This window comes from Catharus ustulatus, chromosome 20 (genome assembly GCF_009819885.2).
Source record: "Catharus ustulatus isolate bCatUst1 chromosome 20, bCatUst1.pri.v2, whole genome shotgun sequence".
NCBI lineage: Eukaryota > Metazoa > Chordata > Aves > Passeriformes > Turdidae > Catharus > Catharus ustulatus.
The window spans coordinates 8655440-8676661 of record NC_046240.1 but is presented as its reverse complement, the minus strand read 5'-3'; the positions used below and the strand labels follow the sequence as shown (position 1 = coordinate 8676661).

At 39.8% G+C, this 21222-nt stretch overlaps 1 protein-coding gene across 9 annotated transcripts in view; it reads left to right on the top strand.

The window, feature by feature from the left end:
- Nucleotides 1–206: 206 nt before the first annotated feature.
- BPTF (bromodomain PHD finger transcription factor) overlaps nt 207–21222 on the top strand; it is a 52229-nt gene continuing 31213 nt past the window's right edge. For 4 of the 9 annotated variants that reach the window (XM_033076514.2, XM_033076513.2, XM_033076511.2 and 1 more), the window contains exons 1-5: nt 584–864; nt 11983–12805; nt 19232–19455; nt 19610–19810; nt 20303–20491. In XM_033076514.2, coding sequence (XP_032932405.1) covers nt 672–864; nt 11983–12805; nt 19232–19455; nt 19610–19810; nt 20303–20491 — 1630 coding nt within the window. In that variant the 5' untranslated portion in view covers nt 584–671. Of the gene's footprint in view, nt 865–11982; nt 12806–19231; nt 19456–19609; nt 19811–20302; nt 20492–21222 lie in introns of all 9 variants that reach the window. The other 5 variants (XM_033076509.2, XM_033076507.1, XM_033076508.2 and 2 more) reach the window with 3 other exon arrangements.

Sequence of the window (21222 nt, the reverse complement as noted above, 5' to 3'; positions counted from 1 at the left end):
CCGAGGCGCAGGCGGGGAACAAGATGGCGGCCGGCGGCGATCCGGAGCGGGGCGCCGGCGATTCGCGTTGAGCCGCGGCCCGCTCGGCCCGGCCCCCCCCCCCCCGCCCCGGGCCCGCGCCCTCCGCGGGGCGCGGAGCTTGCCCGTAGCTGCCTGTCCGGACTCCGAGCGCCCTCCCGAGCGGCCCTTCCCCTCCCTTCCCCCTCGGCCAGCGCCCAGCGATGCGGGGCCGGCGCGGCAGGCCGCCCAAGCAGCAGCAGCCGGCGGCGGCCGCCGCTCCGGCGAGCGCCCCGGCCCCGGCGGGCCCCATCGGCGGGCTGCGCTCCCGGCAGCGCGGCAGCAGCCGCGGCAGGTGGGCGGCCGCGGCCCAGGCGGAGACGGCGGGGCCCAAGCAGAAGGGAGCCGGCGCTGCCCAGGCCTCGTCGCCCGCCGCCGCCGCCGCCTCGCCCAGGGGGGGCGGCAAGAGGAAGGCGGGCGGCGGCGGCAGCAGCACCCCCGGTGGGGGAGGCAGCGGCGGTAAGGGCAGGGGCAGGGCCGGGGCGGCAGGAGCAGGGGGAGGAGGAGGCGCAGGAGGCAGCTGCAACAGCCAAGGCAGGGCAGCCTCGTCCAGGAGGAGCATCAGCAAAGTGGTGTACGACGATCATGAGAGCGAGGAGGAGGAGGAGGAGAGCATGGTGTCCGAGGAGGAGGACGAGGGAGACCCCGAGGATAACCAGGACTCCGAGGAGGAAGAGGAGGAGGAGATAATGGAGGAGGAGGACGACGACGACTCTGACTACCCCGAAGAGATGGAGGATGAAGACGATGCCAGTTATTGCACTGAGAGCAGCTTCAGGAGCCACAGCACCTACAGCAGCACCCCAGGTAGAGAGTCCGTGGGCGAACTCACACAAGTCGAGGGCACCCCACATGCTCCCTCTAGGTTGGCAAATACGGTCCGCACTCCCATGCGAGGATGTGAGGGATGCCCGCAAGCACTCCCAGGGAGAGGGGGATGCAAATAACCACTGGCAGCCCCGGGGACCCGGGAGCATTGGAGGATGCTCACAAACGCATGCACGGAGAGGAGCAGGGAGGGCGGGCGGCACTCTCTGAAACAAGGGGATGCCTTGCAAATATTCATGGGGAACCTGGTGACCGCAGAAATGCGCGATCCACCAGGACGTGTTGCAAACAATGTCAAAAGTGTCGTGGAGCATTCACTTTTAAATTTAAAAACAAGGGAAACGAGAGGCATGCCATGCAAAGAGGTCTTTTCAATTAAATACAGGAAAGGCTGGCTTGTGCTTGCAAATACAACTTGATGTTGAAAGGAAAGGAAGCACATGTAAGTTGAAGTGGCTTAAAAAACCAAAAAGCTGTAAACACCGAGAATTTTCAGGCTCTTGAGATCAGAGCTAGAACTGGATCCAGCATCTCTTGGCTTTAAGACAAAAGTAGCTTTCCAAGGAGGGAAATGAGGTGCATTGTTCAAAATGGAGATTGCATTGTTATAGTTTGGGGAAAAGTGCACAGGGCCTCATTGCAAGGATATAAACCTAGTTTGAGTTCAACACAAAGATTAAAAGGTGGCAGTTGAGTCAGAGGTCTTAAATACTGTGTTTATCTTAAGATATGGCAACCTTTAAAACTCATATTGTGGTTAAAATTAATTAAACATAATTGTGATTTTTTTTTTAATTTTAGTGGAAAATTTGGGAAATTTTTAAGGCCTGCATTTCTGTTTGCCCTTCATTGGTTCATTCACCAAGCTTCAAAAATTATTTTATTTAAACTTAAGCACTTTGGATTCAATTGAACTCATTCCAGAATTGAATTCAAACTTAAGATTTTTTTTTTTTTTAAGTCTCTGAACTAGGAGAGTAGTTCAGCTTATAGGTAACCTGGTATGATTTGGGCTACAGGGTGGCAGACTGCTGTTGCTCCAGTATTTGGCCAGTTTGGAAGAGGGGAGGAACAGGTTGTTGGTGTGACTGCATTGCATCTTAATTAAAAAAGGAATGTCGTTCTGAGTAGTTAGCTGATGACTTTTTAAAAGGGGAAAGTACTGGCTGCTAAATGTGTCATTTGTTTTTATTCTATCAGCTCATTCTGTGACTTCATATTAGTACTTTGAAAAGCTCTGTATGTTTATCTATTTTTTTAAGCTTTATATCCATATGCACCAGAACCTAAATTAATCAAAATAAGTACATGCATTACTAAATTTATTTAGAAATAATTTTTTAAAGATGTTAGTTTACCTGTTGTGGTAATGTCTGCAATCAAATTGAAATTTTTTTAATAAAGATTGAGATCTGGCTTCATAGAAGGAAAAAAACTCTAAAATACTCTGACTTTTAACTCTCCATTTTCTGCTTAGTTTTATTAACTTTATTACCTTTTTGTGAGTGCTTATGTCAGAGAAATAATATTTTTATGATTTTGACTGGCTAGGACAGGATGATATTTTTTTACAGGAGCATCCAGGTTTAAAATGAGTTCTGCAGAGAATGGGTGTATGCCATTTTTCAAGTGTGCTAAGTGTTTTGGCAAATCAGAAGATAGCTCTGTGTGCATTGTTGTACAGGCATAGACAGGTTTTATGTGGTATTTAGGTGTATCAGAAACCATTTTGATAATTTATATGTTTATTTCTCACTTGGTCAGGATGACTTCAGTTAACTTTCTTAAGAGAAGTCCAAGTGTGAGCATTTTTATCCTTAGGTGCTTTTGCTCTATACTGAGTTTTTGAGAGTTAAAAATTTTGGCAATTTACTGGTGGTTCTCATTAGTTCAGTGTTTGCCAAAGGTGCTTCCCTCTCTCCCAGACACACTTTTGCCCTTCTGCAAAGAAAGTACAAACTTTTCATTCAGGCAGCTCAGTCTGTGCCTCATCCTGGACAAACACCTGCTTTGGGAGCGTGGCTGTGCAGGCTGGCACTGATGGAAATCTCAGTCTGGTCATGATCAGGAGATGCCAGGCATCAGAGCAGCACTGATGGGCAGGGAAGGGTTTGTGTCTGGTCAGGATCTCTGTGTGGGACAGGGGCTGGTGCAGAGAGGAGGTCAGAGCAGGGCAGGGCATCTCCTCCCTTGGCTTGAACTGGCTCCTGACAGAACTGTGCAGGTTTTTTACCAGAAGAGGTGATGAACAATCCTTCTTCCCTTACCTCCAGCCACTTCCAGGATGTACTCTTAGGGGCTGGAGAGTGTTTTTGAGAGCAGGGTATTGAATAATTGCCATCCCAGTCAAACTCTCCTGCCAACCAAGCTTTTACACGTAAATCACATCCCACTTAAATGGGGGGATGGACTTGCTACAGTTTTTTCTGACTTACCTTGAACAATGAATTAAAAGATCACAGAGCATTGGCTCTGGCCAAGAAAGCTTCAGGTTTTGTGCTCTGATGTGGAGCTTATGATTTATCTTGAACTTAGATGTAGGAGTACTTGCTGTTAAATTAATATTATTATAATATAGAATAATATTATTAAACTATTTAAAGAAGCAGAATCTCAGAAAACATGAAATATCTTTATTATATCTTTAATACACCGCTTAGTCATAGTACAGTAAAAACATACTGTGGTGAATAACAATTATTTCTTTTTATTCTGCTGGATGTACTTTTGATAGAGGGATTCTGTGTGTGTATGTGTCCCTTGCCTCTCATCCCTTTGCATCCCCAGCAGGTGGATGAACTGTTGGGACAGGTATCCTGTTTTTTATTTTTGCCATTCCCTGTCCACTGTAAATTCTACTTGTCACTGTTGCATTGTAGTTGCTAAGTATTTAATATATTGCAGAATTTCAAGGGAAGGGTCTAATCAGGATTCCTAGAAGTCCTTCATTTTTTGTTTATTGATTTTTTTCTTCATCAGAAAACTAGTTTTCAGCAGTTATACATCTAGATTTCAGATGAGATCATCATCCGTCTGTCAGACAAACAAATACACAACACTGGAGTTGGGAGACAAAATATTTATCTTAAAATACATTAAATAATACTTTTAGTTGGATCTTGCTTGTCTGAGCATTTGCAGGGATTGACCATTGTTTCTGTTAACCAGTTACTTCACAGTGTGCTTTCATCTTTAGAGTGAAGGAGTTTAGCTGGGAACCAGGTGCTGCATTTGCTGTGTCTGTAGTTATTTTTTATCTGAACATGTTTTTGTACTTCTAAAGAATTGTCCAAGTGCAGACACTGAGATACAACGTTAAGATATGCATCCTCTTTTTTGCCATGGGAAAAGATTTCCCAGCCTCCCAAACATCTTATCTGGGGTACCCACTACTCTAAATTAAACCTCATATTCTCTTACTTTACCATTTAGTGATCTGCACTGTGATTTGTGCTCTAGAGGGAAGGATCACTAGTTCATCATTTCAGTCTTGAAAAATTATTCTAAACAAAGAAATTGTATAGAAGGCCAAAGGAATAAATCTGGGGCTGATCCTGCTGCATTGACTTGTAAATCAGCAGCTTATCTGAAGAGAGGTTTGAGAGCTCTGAGCACAAGTACCTCACCTTTATCCAAGTATGTGTGTTGTAAAAGGTGGTGTGCTGCTGATGGCTTTATTGAGCAACTTTTTTTGTAGATCTGCAGTAAAGTTCAGTTAAGTGCTCATTGTGCTGCACAGAACAGGTGTAAGCTGAATAAATGTGGATTTTACTAGGTTGGGGCTGGCTCTTAGGGCTCACTGCTTAAATTAGTTACAGCCTATCATGAGTGTGTCCCAAGAAATTGTCTAACTGTTCCTGAGAATCATTTTGTTTGTGCTGTCTGTGGTTTTCTTGGGTTTTTTTCTTTGCCTGGGTTCTAGGCACAAAAAGGTTGTGCCTCTGAGTCCTTCTCAGAGTGATCTCACCTGCTGCTTTGCCTTGCATTTGCATTACTTACCCAAATGTTAAAATGATTCCATAGGTCATAGGAGGGTTTGTAGTCCTGGCTCCTGAGGGAGTGCTGATGGACATAATGTTGGGAAAGTAAATTCTTAATGTAAAATCAGTCAAAACCCCTAGTTTGATCTAAAAGTGTACTGCTGACAGGTATGCAAACTGAAAAAAGAAGCACCCAAAAGTTTCACAGTTTTAAAAGAACATAAAGTCCTACTTTTGTACAAGGCAATGCAGGAGTCAGACTTTACTGAGGAACACATGTGAGAATTTGTGTGATATTTGCTGCTCTCAGGACCTGGTCTAATGACCAGTGATTTTTTAATTTGTGTTTCAACTTCCAAAGCTTTTTTGATGCTTGGAATGCCTCATTTTTAATGTTAGTTTAGTTTTTAAGTTTAATTTATGGCTGATTTTTTCTTTTCTCCAGACTAAATAAATAAATTTGGATTAGGTGTGATTACTGCAGAGTAATATTCAAATTGGAGCTGCACCTACAAGTAGTTACAAATGCATCGTATGCCTTTAGAAAATTTTTCTGGAAGAGATTTTTGACTTGTGAATATTAGAGACATGATTATCATGTTGGCATTTTTAAAAGGGAAAAAGTAAAAGTCAAAGCCTTTAATTTCAGCCCATCCCAAGAAAAACGTTTAGATTTTTCTATTTTGGCACTGCTTTTCATAATATATTCTTATTTTATTCATTTTACTGCTGTTTTTTCTTTGGTGGAAGCTGAGCAAATGTTCTCCCAAGAGGTTTGCTTTTAATTAAAGAACCAGTTTGGATATTGCTGTGGCAAACATGCAGCTGTATCCACTTTCTGCATTTTGCTGTGAGAGAAAGAACAAAAAAAAGGTTCTCTTACACATTTTCATCAACTGTTTCCAGTTTAGTCAGTGATATCTAACAAAACCTCATGTGTTGTTGTATTTGAAACGTGCCTGGTGCAGAGCAATAATATGGGACAGCAAGTGTATGTTTATTAAAACCAAACCAAAATAGGAGGGTCTCAGGGAGTTTGAGGGCAGTCAAAAGGCAAAGTTTCCAGAAGGAAGGGAAATGGAGGAGGGCGTCTTCTCTAAAGAGAGCTCATGCTCCCAGGACATCATATAGAACTGCCAGCTGCTCTTTATGGTGAGAAGTTTTTGCAGTGACTCACAATCTGGAAAACAAAACCAGTCCAGTTCTACTGTACTAAAGATGGACTTTCATTTAAGAGGAGTGTGGTTTGACTCTGCTTGTGGGACTTGAAGCCAAAATTTTAATCTTTTTTTTGGGGAAAAATTGAAAGTCTTTTCTGGGATCAGTTAGTGGAGTGTGACTGGGGTGTGGTGGGGTTTGTTCTGTATTTTCCCCAACCCTGTGACAGGTTGCTGAAGTATCTGAAACTCCTTGGTCTCTCTTCTCTCCCCAATACTCCTACCAAGCTTATCTTCTCCATGGCAACTGTGAGCAGGAGCTCTGTGCTGGAGAGCCCAAGTGCTGAGAAATGATGAGGAAGGGAAAGTTCTTAGAGAAGTGAAATGAGACCAGTTGTGAACTTTCAAATCAAGAGAGACTGGGGCCAGTGTTTATTTTTGAGGTGAGACCTAAAATGCAACCACCACTCTGTCCCTGTTTAAACAAGACAACAAGACAGTGGTTCTGGCAGAATATTTGTTCTGTAGGACCTCCATTCACCAGTTCAGTACCTGAAATATTTTGGGCTGAAAGGCTGTGTTTGCTGGAGGGGAGAGATGTTTAACGTCAGTGAGACAAGGCAAAACTGGATTTTTGTGATTTTTTTTTTTAGCCTGCATATATATGGTGATTGAATACAACTGAAGTTGAATGGTATTTGGTTGTGATACAATCTTTCTGTGTTCTGGACACTGATGTCTGTAGTTAATTCAGATACTTTTGTTTACATAAACAAGCAAATATGTTAAAGATGGTTAAAGTAGTTTTAAATTCTATATTCTCCTGTGGTAAAGAGTAGATGTGACTTTTCTTCTTTCAGTCTGTGAATGAAAATGGAGACAAGGTCCTTTTAAACTCTTTTTCATTTCTAAATTCTGAAAGGGTGAGCATTTGAACCAAGTAGATTGAGTAGATGCAAATAAAAAAAAAAATAAAGCAATGGTTTGGGTTTTTAAAGTAAATTCTGGTTGTGGGTGTTCAGACTGTTACTTGAGTAACTTTGTTTTATTTCAAATATCATTAGTGTGTTTGCTTAAATATTTGTAATATGAATTATTTTAGTTGATCATCCTGAGTGCAATTATCAGTATCTATAATTAAATGTGCCATGGAAATAGAATTGTTTACTCTTTCATCTTAATTACAGGCAGCTCTTCAACTAGGGAATTCAAAATAGGGACAGGTAACCACTGCAGACTGCTTCAACACCTGGGGAGAGACAACCAGTGAAGGACTTGTCATTTAAAAGGAACTTGTACTAGATAGAAATGCAGTGCTCAGACACTCCAGGGGATCTGGATCCTGTCAATATTCCAGCTGTGGCAGCAGGGGATTATTGGCAAATCAATTTTTTTCCACCAAATAAAGCTGTGGAATTTGAGTGGTGTAGAAGTGGACATTTTCTGCCTTTGTACTGCCTCAAACTTGGAAGTGAAATTTGATTCAGAGTCTTAGTTAACCTGCAGAAACTATCTCAGAAGTATCTAATTTGCATGTAATAAAACTTGAGTATGTTTTGGGAAACTTCAGCATGGGTAAATTGAGAGTAGATTTCTTGAATTTAGAGTAGTTACATGAAAATTCAGTTCCAAGTCTGTTCAGTCAGGTGGTGGTGCTTAAAGGAGAAGTAACCTCCAAGTAACCAAGCCAGTGCATCTCCTCTGCAATCCTCTTGATGGTTTTGGGGTTAAACAAAATATATATACTGCAATTTCTATTTGAAACAAAAATTCCCTGGGGGCCCCCAAATCTTTGACAAATAAATGACAACAAGTTAAAAAAAAAAAAAGAGGTTGTCAAATCTGGTATTTCTAAAATAATTTAAACTAAAGTGTTTGAAGTGGCCACAGTTCTTTGTTGAGCAGTGGGGATTTTGTGTCTACTGAATGTCAAATTTAAATATTGGCCCATTTGCCTCATGAAAAAGAAGATTGTCCTTGAAAGTGAAGAACTTGAAAAATTGTGTATATTTATTGTAGGGAGACATTTTTCAATGTTTGAGGGATTTTTTTTTTGTGTGTGTTTATGAGGCACAGTTGGGTAAACATGGACTGTGATCTTCAAAAACCCTCACACAGGAGGTGGAACTGCTCCAAAGCAGCGTGAGCTGTGGGTTATCAGCACTGGAAAATCAGCAGTGTAGGAAGGTTATCCACCCAACCAGTAAAATACCAGCATTTCAGCTCAAAAAATAGACCTGTAGCACTTTGACATCATTATATCATATTCCATTGACCTGCACTTTTAATTTCAGTTGTGCAGCCACTTGCAATGCTTCAAGATTTATGAGTGCCTTGGCAAAGAATGTCCATCCTTTTCACTGGAGATTATTAGAATGCTTGGGTTTGTTGGCTTGGGCTTTTGAGGGTTTTTTTTAAAGGTGTTTGAGTGTTTCTTGAGATCACAGTTGGTATATTGGCCAGTAATACATTTGAGTACAAATTACTTGTAATTTCTGAATTTTCAAATCACACTTTGTGACTCTCTTCTCAACTTCAAATTCTCTTTATCCCCAGTACAGAGAATATTAATAACAAATTTCAAGTGAATTTGGAAAGAAAAAAAGCCAGCATAGAAAGATTTTAAATAATGTGCCATCAAGTCATTCAAGAAAAATACAGTTTCTTTCTAAAATATTCTGCATCTTTGAATACTTGCCTTTTTTAGCTCTGGAAACCCATTTATATTTAGTTGAGAATTGTTCAGAGCTGTTCAGTGTCCAAAAAGAGAAATTATTTGAGCTCTTGAGCTGTGATGTGTGGTTTCCAGTGTGGATGGGGAATATTGAGGTGCACAATATCATAATGTGCTGCAACTGTGAGGCCTAACACAAATGAAGCACACATTTTATAATGCAGTCTGCTTTTCCTATCATCTGCTTTATTATTCCTTTTGAAATTTCTGTTCCTTATACCAAAGTGAACATGAAAATACATAAATTGTTTTAAGTAGGAGATGGAATGGTGTGACTAACACAGCCACAGGGTTGCATTGTACTTGCACCAAAGTGCAGTTCTTTATTATGCTGTTATGACACTTTGTATACTGATAACACATTTTTTTCTAGATCTCTTAATTGTACCAATGTGCTTCCTTTGTAACAGGAAGTGTTAGAGATTAACTTTTTCAGAACATATTAAGAATGCCTTGTTTTAAAGTTCTTTTTTTTATTCCCCTATTAATCTCCTGTGACAAATATACAAGTGGCTTAAAGTTGCGCCAGTAGATGTTTAGATTATGTATTAGGAAACTGTTTTGCTGAAGGGTTGTAAAGCACTGGAACTCAGGAAACTGATGTAGTTCACCACCCCTGGAGGTGTTCTGAAATGTGTGCATGTGGAGGACATGGTGGTGGGACTGTGATGATTGGGCTTGATCTTGAAGATGTCTCCAACCATAATGCTTCTGTGATTCCATACCATGGTTATCTCATGTGAGAGATATCAGCAAAATTGATATTTGGAGTCCATTTTTGCCAGCAATGTCTTTGTCTAAAATTACTGGGGGGATTTGTCACTTCTCATTAATTCAGGTAAAGCAGGGTTAATGGCCTTGCTGCTCTCTTTCTTGAAGGGCTGTTTTATGGCTTTCCTGTGTGACAGACACATTTTTCTGCTACAGAAAGAGTCCTGGTTGATAGCTCTGCTGGCTTTTGTGATATTTGGACTCTGTGAGGGCCATCAGTGATTTCAGAATATCTGTTCTGTGCTGGTAGGGTGGTGTTGCACGGCCAGCTAGGACTGCAGTGTTGAAGAAAGCTTCAGGACCCCAAAGTAGTTTATTGTGTTTGTCTTCTTTTGCTTTGGGGTCTTTTAATTAAACCAGCTGTGGCTTATGCATGTATGATTTTGGATCATGGTGATAGAAAAGTTGAGTTTAATCTAGAGAGCACTTATTTTGTGCCTGGCTCTGGAACCCCTTTGTCTTTGTGTGTTTGCCATGGTTAAACAGTTTCCACTGATTAGTGCAGAGGCATGTTGGAAGACAGTCATAGAAGCATTCCTTCGTTTTCCACAGTCAGAACTCGAGCTTCACTAAACTTGGAAAGCTATTTTTGTGCACAGATGAGGTTGACCTGTTACTGCTGTAATGGAAACATCTTGCAGTTCATCTTCAATATTGTTTGGGTGTGTAATTTGTTGTATAAGATTTAATTCTTTAGCATTGGAAAGGGAGAGCTGTGTCTGGTGCCTTCTTGCCATACCAGTCTAAGGGTTGATTTTTTTTTTTCTGGAATCATTTGTTGTGCGTCAAGATGTTTCTTAAAGGTAACTTTTCTTTCTGGTGATTTTTTTTTCCCCCTTCTCAATGCATTAATGTTTTAATGATGGTGTTTCAGGTTCAGCAGGATCTACCTTAGCAGGTTTTCTCCCACATTAGATTTATTTGCTGTATTTCTGGGAGCATTGAAGGGAGTAGGGAGGGTTGAACAAATGCCACAGAGAATCATTTCCATGTAATGGTAACATCCAACTTGATTGGAGTTCACTTTGTCTCTTCATTTCCTTGAACCAGTTTTTGGGGAGGTCTGTAATGTGCAGAATTTGGTTAAGAAATTATGAATGGGAATCTTTAAATTCCAGATTATTGGTTGTGTCACTCTTCAGTGTCAGAACACACTAAGTTTAATACATTTCCCATTTTAATGAAGTGTGTGTGGGAAATGGCTGCTATGGATAGCTGCAGTTTTTCTTAGGATTTTCTCTGTGCATGAAATGCATCCTGCTGACACTTGTCTATGGACAGTGGATAATTTTGAAATTTCGTTTTTGACCAGAACCTTAGTATGCTTAGTAAGAGCACATAAAACCAGTTTTCATCTCAGTTCTTGGATTAAACCTAAATGATGATTTATGAGATTTTCTCAACTTGGTTTTTTTTTTTTTTTCTGTAAAGGGAAATAAGTTTAATGAGTGAATCTAAAACTTTTAACTGATGGCTGAGAAATAGTTTCATGTAGCTGGTTATTTTTATAGAAGATTAAAATGTTTCATCTCTCAGGTAGTGTCATATACAAAAACGTTCCTCATTTGTTTTTCCTTCTGTTTGGCATTAAGGATAGTGGAATCCAAGCAAAGGAAGTGTAACATCTTATCTGAATTGGCATCTGAAACTGAATTAATTATACTCAGTGTCTTTTCTTTTAGGTAGTAAAACAGCTCTTTAGATTAGCTTTTATTGATAAGCTTCATCCTTCCATAATTTGCCTCCTCATTCTGTGGATATGGCTCCTATTTTGTTGAAACATGAAGGTGGCTTGTGGGGGGGAATTGTTTGTTTTGAGAAACTGAGAATTGTTGAAATATTTTCATAAAACATCACACTTCCCTTCTGGTTTCAGTTTGTAGGTAGTCAGGAGAAATATTCTAGTGAGAAGGCAGTGGGCAGCACGCTTTAGGTTCTCTTTTGTATTTTAATTTGGTTGAAATTGATGTACTAAGACATCTGCTTGAAATGAGCTTTCCTGGATGCCCTTGCTGGATAGGAGAATAATTTGCAATCATTTAATACAAAATATCTGTTTGGAGCTTGATGTTTCTGGTTTAAACTAGACATGTTGAATAAAAATGAGGAAACTATATTATTTTGACTGCAGGAAATGTCTTTCTTTTTAAGTAGTTTAAACAATTACATTTCTAGATTTCATTTTAAAGCTTCAGTAGATGTGTATTGTATGGGAAATGCAATTCCTGTATGTGTCTAAAGCAAAACTTCAGATATCCTGTGTTTATTTTCATACTGTTAGTTAAAGTATAAGATGATTAGCTGAGTTAACACATTTATATAACTGTGAAGCTTGTGAAACATCAATTTGCATTAGTTCAGAACGCTAACACAGTGATTGATGATAGATGTTTAAACACATTAACCTGTGAACAGCAAAATTCTTACTGATTTTTTTTTTTTTTTTTAATTCCAGGTAGGAGAAGACAAAGAGCACATCGTCCTCGTTCTCCAATATTGGAAGAAAAAGATATCCCACCCTTGGAGTTTCCTAAATCCTCAGAGGACTTAATGGTGCCTAGTGAGCATATAATGAATGTTATTGCCATCTATGAGGTACTAAGGAACTTTGGCACTGTTTTGCGCCTCTCTCCTTTTCGTTTTGAGGACTTCTGTGCTGCTCTGGTAAGTCAAGAGCAGTGCACACTTATGGCAGAGATGCATATAGTGCTGTTAAAAGCAGTTTTACGTGAAGAAGACACTTCAAATACTACCTTTGGACCTGCTGACCTCAAAGATAGCGTTAATTCCACTTTGTATTTCATAGATGGAATGACGTGGCCAGAGGTTCTGCGGGTATATTGTGAGAGTGACAAGGAATACCATCATGTTCTTCCTTACCAAGAGACAGAGGACTATCCTTATGGACCAGTAGAGAATAAAATCAAAGTTCTGCAGTTCTTAGTGGATCAGTTTCTTACCACAAACATTGCACGTGAGGAGTTAATGTCAGAAGGTGTTATTCAGTATGATGATCATTGTAGGGTTTGTCACAAACTTGGGGATTTGCTTTGCTGTGAGACTTGCTCGGCTGTGTACCACTTGGAGTGTGTGAAGCCCCCTCTGGAGGAGGTGCCCGAAGACGAGTGGCAGTGCGAGGTCTGCGTGGCACATAAGGTGCCTGGAGTGACTGACTGTGTGGCTGAAATCCAAAAAAACAAACCGTACATCCGACACGAACCCATTGGATACGACAGGCACCGGCGGAAATACTGGTTCCTGAACAGGAGAATCATCATGTAAGTGGACTCATCATTGCAGGATTTCTGAACAATAATATTGTGCTTTTAATGCTTCATGGAAATTGCTGTTGCCACCTTAAAATTGTTCTTTCTTTAGATAAGGCCGTTGCTTGATGTTTTGTAAGGGGATTACTAAAGACCATGTAAATAATCCATATTTATCCAAAATTAATGTTCTCATAATCTATACATAAAAAGGACATAAAAACAGGGCCTCAGGCTTAATATTAATGTGCCTAAAATATATGAATGTGAGGAAAAGAAAGGGAATATTAATGAGAACTCCCCAGTTTCTTGTAGAAGTTACTGAAGAGAAGTTTGGTGATTCTTATGATCACATGGTGTGTAGGACACTACTTGTGGTCTGTCACCTGCTTAAGCTGTGCTTGGCTGCCAAATTCTGGTACTAGTTTGATGCTCTGCCTTTGAAGCTGAAACTTTCAGAGATGCTCAAAGGGATTCACTCTTCCCAGAAATGCAGAAAATGTTGCATTGAACGTTCTTTAGTGCAAAGAAAGTCACCATAGCAAGTCATGCCTTGCTATGACAAGGCATGCTATGACTTCCCTTGGAGGAAGGTACTGTGGAGGAGGTACTGTGTGTGTGTTTCACACAATTTCCTGTTGCTGGTTGGTCTCAAGATACAACTGTACCTCAAAATATTAATAGGAACCAAACCCTTGCTAGTGAGAGCGTTGTGCCCTGGATTTTATCTGAGAAGTTGAATCTGAAATTCATTTTTCAAAGGAAAATGGCTGGTTTTCTCAAAAAAGACTGTTCTTATCTAATAGTTCTCATAATGGAGGAGAAATAATATTTAAGTGAAATCAGTGCTATTGTTAAATTAGGAGAAATAGAGGTTTTAGCAGAGCTCTGAAAACACAGAAACACGTTTTTCCATTCGGTGTTACAGAGAAAATAAACCACAGCTGGGCACCTTAACAGAATTTCGTACAAAGCAGGTTACAGTGAATGTTAAGATAGTAGCCAGCATGTTTAAAAGAGGCTTAAAAGAGATCTGCTGGTGTTGTTACATCTTGCAAAGACACTTCTAAGGGCTCATGGTATTCCTTTAAAATGTGGGGCTGTTTCTCCGGGATATTGTCAGCTAATGCTTTAAGTAATAATTATCTCTGCTCTGTTTCCTGTGTTCTTCTTTCATATTTCTAAGAAAAGAGTCCATGTTTGATCTTTTTTAGTTTCTCTGGGTTATAAATGTCACAGTAGTGCCAAGTAACCTTTCAGAGGTGCAGGCAATTTTTTATATTCTTCTCCTTTTTTTTCCTGTATATATGCTCCATGTTTATACTCAGTCACATGCTCCACAGCAGGGGGTGGATCATTCAGGTGGTTCACCAGGATATGACAGGAACCTGAAGCTGTTGATATCCCAATTATTCCATTGCTTCATACAGAATTTCCTACCTTTTGTTTTCAGAAAATGTATTGAAATTTTGATTTTCACAAAATGCCTGGTTGTGAAGGAAACGTAACTGGGATTGGTTTTGCTCTAGTTACTTCTGCTTTAATAACTTATGGTTTCCTCTGCCTTGTTTTTGTGTCTTTCCCCTCAAACTCTTGAGGAAAAGGCAGTTCTAAAGTTGGGTTTGTCTTCACTGCTCTCCTGTACTGGCAGAGATCTGGGAATTAACATTAAAAAATCTAGATCACCCAGGAGCTGATTTTGAGCTAAATGGGCAGACTGTTTCCTCCCTGTATATAGGCAGATAGATAATTATTTTTAACCAAACTCGATCTGTAAAACAATGTTTTTTCCCTGTGAAGTGGAGTATTTGATGTTCAGAAGGTTTTGATGCAGGCAATACTTCAACATATTTCAAACTGAAATGAATCATGCAGGTGCTTTGTGGTCCTTTGAAATCTGCACATGTGACAGTTGTTTTTCTGGCACGTTGGTAATAATTTTAACTGCACGTAGAAGAGACCTCTTCAAAAGTTAAATGTATTGAGTTTTTAAAAACCAGTATTTTGCATTTCCTTTAGATATTCTGTGGGCAAATTATATCATAAGGGGGCAAAAGTACTACATAACTTCAAAAGTGCAACTTTAATAACTCACATAGATATTAAACTCCATACTTTCAGTTTTTAAATTCAGTAAGCATGCTGTATCCCAACCCAACTTTTTGCATACATTTACTTATCTATTTATTTATTTTCACACATTGAACAGGATCAAACCACACCTGCTATCTCAGATAACTGAAGGGTAACTTAAGGGATAACTGCCAAGTGCTAAAACCAGAGATTCATGAAATTATATTATCACATCAACTTCATTAAAATGAATAGAGTATATTCCCCAATGCCATGTGATCAAATGTATCAGAGGAAGCTAATAGATCTAAAAATAATCTGCACAAATACCAGTTAAAAATCCTCTCCAGGAGGATTGCAGAACTGAAATCCTGAATTCTTGGTGGCTTCATTTCTCAAAAGGGTTTTTAGGGCTTTTTACTTCTCCCCTTTTAAATATCATAAATCCAACCTACTGCTGGCTTCCCCACCTTTTGAGGGGTTTTGTAGACTTGCTGCCTGATACTTTTATTTCCATCACTTGCCTATTTTAAGCCCTTGATTGTGGGTTTGTTTCTCTTTTCCATCTTTTCTGTTTTACAAAGATGGAAAAGTGGACACTGAAGAAGTCTCCTCATGAACAAATATCAACAAGATTAAAACAAAAAGACCAAGAGCAAATTAATTCCTGATGTTTTTGTTTCAAGCTGTTTACTAATTGAGGATGATGCCTCTGGGTCAATTACATTTGTTTTACTTGTGAAGATTATTTCTGCAAGTTATTAACTCAGGAAATTTAGGACTTTGACTTGCATTGTCCTTGTAAACTGCTGCAGTGTTTTAACAAGTTTATCTTTATAGAAATATTGAGATGCTTTGGATTTATCAATTATCTGTGAAAGAAGATAATGAAACACTGTTTGGCATTCATTTTGATAGCAGAAATAGGACACACATTGTTATTCCTGAGTTGTATGGATCTTCCTCAACAGCCAAAAGCAGTTTCAGCTTTTTTTTCTACAAGATTTGTCATGCTGTTTATGTTCTTAGGGGGTCCTGCTCTATTTTCTCCAGTTAATTAACATGGGTGTGGGTCTTCATTTGAGTAGATAGCTTGAAACAATTTCTTGAATTCTTCAGTTTCCAACTGTATCATCATGGAATTCAGGAAGTATCTCCAACACTACTAGTACTAAATATTTTGTTATTGCCTTACTCAAAAGTTTCAGTTATCTTCTATGTTGCTTTTATCAGTCTTTAAACTTGTCTCTGCAGCCTGCCAGTGAATAGTTCCTGGCAGCCAAGGAGGCTGAAAGAGGTAGGAAATAGTCATGTGATTCTTTTCTCCCTCCTTGGCCTCACATATTGTGTGTGACTCAGCTGAGTCCCCTGGAGTCTCTGCAGACCTGTCCAGCACCAAGCTGGCAAATCTGTCTGGACTGTCCGAGAAAAACGCTGGGAACTGGTCCTTGTGCAGACTTGCATCTTTCTGTATTTTAATCATCCAGCCCCTCTGATTTCTTCAGAGAGTAAAAGTGTGTCCCTTTCATAAACACAAGAAGATGTTAAGGGAAAGTTAGCTGAAATTATGTAACTGTTAATTTAAGTCTTACCTAAGCTGGCAGAAATGGATTGCATGGAATGATTTCTGCTGTGAGCTCCAAGTCTTCCCTTGGCACTCATCAACATCTTGGAAAGAAGTCTGGCCAGGGATGTGACTGGTGTAAGCACACAGACCAACCAGTTTGTGCCATTTCACATTCTGTCTCTGCTTCTTCAAGAGAAAACTCTTCCATTCCTGAAATTCTCTTGTTAACGTTGTGATAATCTTCAGTTCAAAACAAACTTTATGCTCAAACCCTGATAATAATGAAGTAGAAGGGTATTAAAATAGCCTTGGATAACCTCATTGTCTGTTTCTAGAACATTTTCTGAGCAGTTCTTTAATGGGCAGGACTCAAATCACACATGGGAGGATTAGCTTCAGGTGCTTTCTGCACAATGCTCTTGGTGGTCTGATGTCTCAACTCTGCACACTGAGCTTTGGGGTTTACTGCCTGCAATACAGCAAACCTTCACTGGTGCTGAAGGTTTTTCTTGAGTTATCCAGGGAAACAGAAAACAGCAGTAATTGCTTTTCAGTCCAGTGGAACCTTGCAAACCTAGAATAGAAAGGTCTGACGGGAAGGGAAAAACCAGATGCTGCTGGGGATGTTCAGGTGACACACATGCTCACCCTGGGTGCATTAGTGCAGCTGGAGCAGTCTCAGATTTGCTGCATGGAGGGGAGAAACATGAAAATGAGAAAACACTTGGATGATCACCATCAGAATAGAAGCAGTGTATACAAGTTGCTTGTCTGGCAGATGGAAGCAGGCACAGCCTTTCCTCATGGAGTGATGAGAATATATCGTCAGACTTGATCTCAAAGGTCTTTTCCAGCCGAAGTGACTCTGATTCTATATAAAGCATTTATATTGTTGCATATCTAGGTCATATAAGAGGATGTATAAATGGCATTATCTCTCTAGCAAATAATCCTGTAACTACAACAGAGCTACAACAGAGGGGTTCAGAATGAAAGGTTCAAGTTCCCTTTTTGGTCAGTTAAGAAACAGGGTAATAACAGCATCGTATTCTACAGTCATGTTTGTCAGGAACACAGCAGCCTTACAACTGCTGCTCTGCCAGGGTCCTGCACTTGCCATTTCCTTTGGACACTTGCCAGGGAAAGCTCAGAAGGCACCCATTCCCTGTCCTTTTTAGTTAAGCTTTTCATTTCATCCTTTTATTTCCTCTCACTGTGTAAGGCCCTATTCTTGCATTCTCATCTCCCCTTCCATCTTGGGTTTTTGGGTATTTGCCTTTATCTTCCTCTTCTGTGGCTTTTGTTCACCACCAGTAATGAAAGTGCTGTCATTCCTATTGTTGTTGGTAAATAACTCCTGGTTTAAGAGGAAACATGGTTTAAACAGTAATTTTTCTTTAACATGGAAGTTTACAAGCCTAGAATATTCCATAGAGTCAAATGATTGTCAGTGTTCAGCTGTTACATTTTGGTGTGTTGTATGTGACAGTCTGAAATGAGCTGTTCTCTGAGAAAACTTGTCAAGCTTAACAGGTTGGTGTGGTTTAAACTAATGGAATGTTGGCAGTTTAGAGGAATAAATGGATAAAGCAGAATTAGTTGCTTTTCATGAGTAAAGGCCTTTATGAGAAAGATGCAAATTTCTTTGGAGTACACCAGGTTTTATCATCAAAACCAAAAGTCTGTTTTGCAGTAATGGTTGTGACAAGTTAATAGTTGAATTTTGTGTAATATTGCCATTATTAACTTCACAACCGCCTTGTTTCAGTAGTGTTCTGTTTGAGTTGCAAATACTAATTGTTTCACAAATACAGAGTGGGAGGCAGTAGATCAACAATGATCAAGTTGCCTTAAGGTTGTTTGTCTTTCTGAATCCCTGAAACCCATTTGGACCATTTTTAATATAAAAGCCACGGGAAGGGAGCCAGTAGAGAGGAGCCTGCAACAAACCCCACAAAGACAGATCTTTGAGATTTACAGTCTGCTTCCCATTGCTGGGAAGCTCTGGATTAGAGTTCTCAGTGAGTCTGGGATGTGCTGTGGAAATGAGTGGCTCATGCCAGCCTGGATCTGGCTGCTGCTGCTCCACAGGATGGATCAAAGCTGAAATCCAGCAGCTACAGAACTGCTTGCAGCATCTTCCCTGTGCTCTGCAGCCTCCAGGAGAGTCTGTTACCTGGGATATTGATGGAGCTCCCTTGGCTCTGGGGCCCTGCTGAGGTGCTGTTGGCGCCAGTAATTCTGGGCTCATGGGGTTGTGGAGTACTGCAGATTAAAAATGTGGAAATCCCTTGATTTTTTTCAAAGGAGTTGTTGTATGACTCACCCCTTACTGGTGCTCTCACAGGTGGATGCTGTAGGAATACCAATATAAAATATTTTATGAATGTAACAGTCTATACTTTGAATTTTCTAACTCTGTTTTTTACTGAATATACTGGCAGAAACAACAATTGTGATTTCTGGATTTACAGATTATTTCAGATTTAGTAGTAAATTACTGGTTGCAGAAATACTAAATATAATGAAAATCAGCCTTGTTGTCTGATGGGACAAACCAGTTTTAAGGAGACCTCAGGCTTTCCTGAGGAAGTTGTCATGAGAACTGAGGGGATGAAGAAAGGGAAGGAAACAAGGAAGGAATATTGACATTAGACTGGGTGCATATGAGCAATGTGATTTATTTGTTCACACTCAGGTATTGACATTTTGTAGTGTTCTGCACAAAGCAGGCTGATAACAATTTTTGTCATTCATCCAGACATTTTAAAATCAATATTTTTCAAATACTCCTACAGAGAGGAAGATTCAGAAAGTGAGAAGGATAAGAAAATCTGGTACTACAGCACAAAGATCCAGCTGGCAGAGTTGATTGAATGCCTGGACAAGGATTACTGGGAAGCTGACCTATGCAAAACCCTGGATGAGATGCGTGAAGAAGTTCATCGGCACATGGATGTGACAGAAGACCTTACAAACAAAGCAAGGGGCAGCAACAAGTCTTTCCTTTCTGCAGCAAATGGTAGGAATATTGTGTGTAATGGGAATAGATGCTGCACTTTGAATCAAATCTAGTTTATCTCAGATCAGAAGCAGGATTTATGTCATGTTATTTGTGCTCCGTGGCTCTGTAGGTGGTTTGTTGTTCCGTGCTGACAACATGCTTTATATTGTAGATGAAATTTTGGACATTATCAGAGCAAGAAAAGGAGAAATAGTGGAAGATAAAAACACAGGAGATGAGGAAGCAGAAAAGGCCAAAAGTGATGCTGATAATGACCAGACAGATGCTGAGAGAGACAAGGAAGAATCTGGAGACCAGGATAAAATTGAGGAAACACACAGTGAGCAAGATGTGGAAAAAGAGAAAGCAGAAGGTAAAGAAACTGAGTGTGCTTTAACAGCTCCATTTAAATGAAGTGAACCCCACATTTCCTTCAGTGTTAATGCAATACTTTCTTTGTATGATTCTCCAAGGTATTTCTGTAATAGGTGATATTTGTCAGCTCCTTTGTGCTTGTATGTTGGAGTTGTTCTTATTAAGTAATTTCACCCATTTTCCTACTTCTATACAGCTGGCTCCTAGATACCCTGCTTGAGGTACAGGTGGCACAGGTTGTGATCAACATGTTTGTAGTAAGCTACATTACCTCATTTTTAACTTTTTCCTACTCACAATTGGTTTGTTCTTTGATTCTGAGACAATACCATCTCATAGCAAAAAAAAAAAAAAGGAAAGGAAAAGCTCTGTTTTTCAGCATTATCAAATAAACAAAACTGCTGAAGTTGCTTTCTATGGATGATGCCAAATGACATCCTAAGGCATAATAAAGAACATCCCTAAAGTTTTGTTGTGCGTTTTACTGTAGAGGCAACAGTCGTTGGGGATAAAAGTAACTCTGTGACCTCCAGCACTGATGACAGCACCACAAATCCTTCTGCAGGAGAGAATAGTTGCTCTGAAGGGAAGGACGCAGTGGGGTGTCAGTCAGAAACCCTTGATAGCAACAACGTGGCAGAGAAGAAGGTGGCATCAGAGCTCCCTCTGGAACTCTCAGGTACAGAGGGCACTGTTACCAATGCCTCTGTAATTTGGGGAATCTGTTTTTCTCTCTGATTTGTCCACTAAAACCATTCCCAGCGTATATCACTCATGCTGTTTGCTTGCAGTGCCATCCTTTACTGCTACGTTGTCATTATTAACATTTCAAAGTTAATTTTCTTGCAACTAGTGCTTGAAATTTGTGGTCCTCCGTGACATTAGCATTTGTTTCCATGCCTTCCAAAGACAACTATGGCTAAGCTTTTTATTTTCTATTTTCTGTATATTTTATTTTTCCATAGTGATCTGTAATGATTGTTAGCATCCTCAAAGTTTATTTCAACTCTGATTTGCTGCTGGCTTGTTTATTATTTTAACCTCTCATTTACTGTGTAAATTACTAACAAAGCATTTTCATTCATGTGAATAAACCATTGCACTGAAATGTCAAGATTAAAATTGTCATGCTGAAAATTTTAAACAGATTTCAGAATTATAAGCACAAGATTATTGTACTTCAACATGTTTTGTTCTGCCATGTCAGTGACTCAAAGGTAATAATATAAACTATTTAAAACCAGACAAACTTACTTTTGCTTTAGGAATAAGTGGGAGTTGATTAGATGTAACATAAACTATGAGTGTACTATTCTAGAATTACCTTATATTGCATTTAGAATTATATTCTGTTACAGGATTTACTACTTAACAAATGTTGTTCTAAAAAGCTGCTCACCATTAAAATGA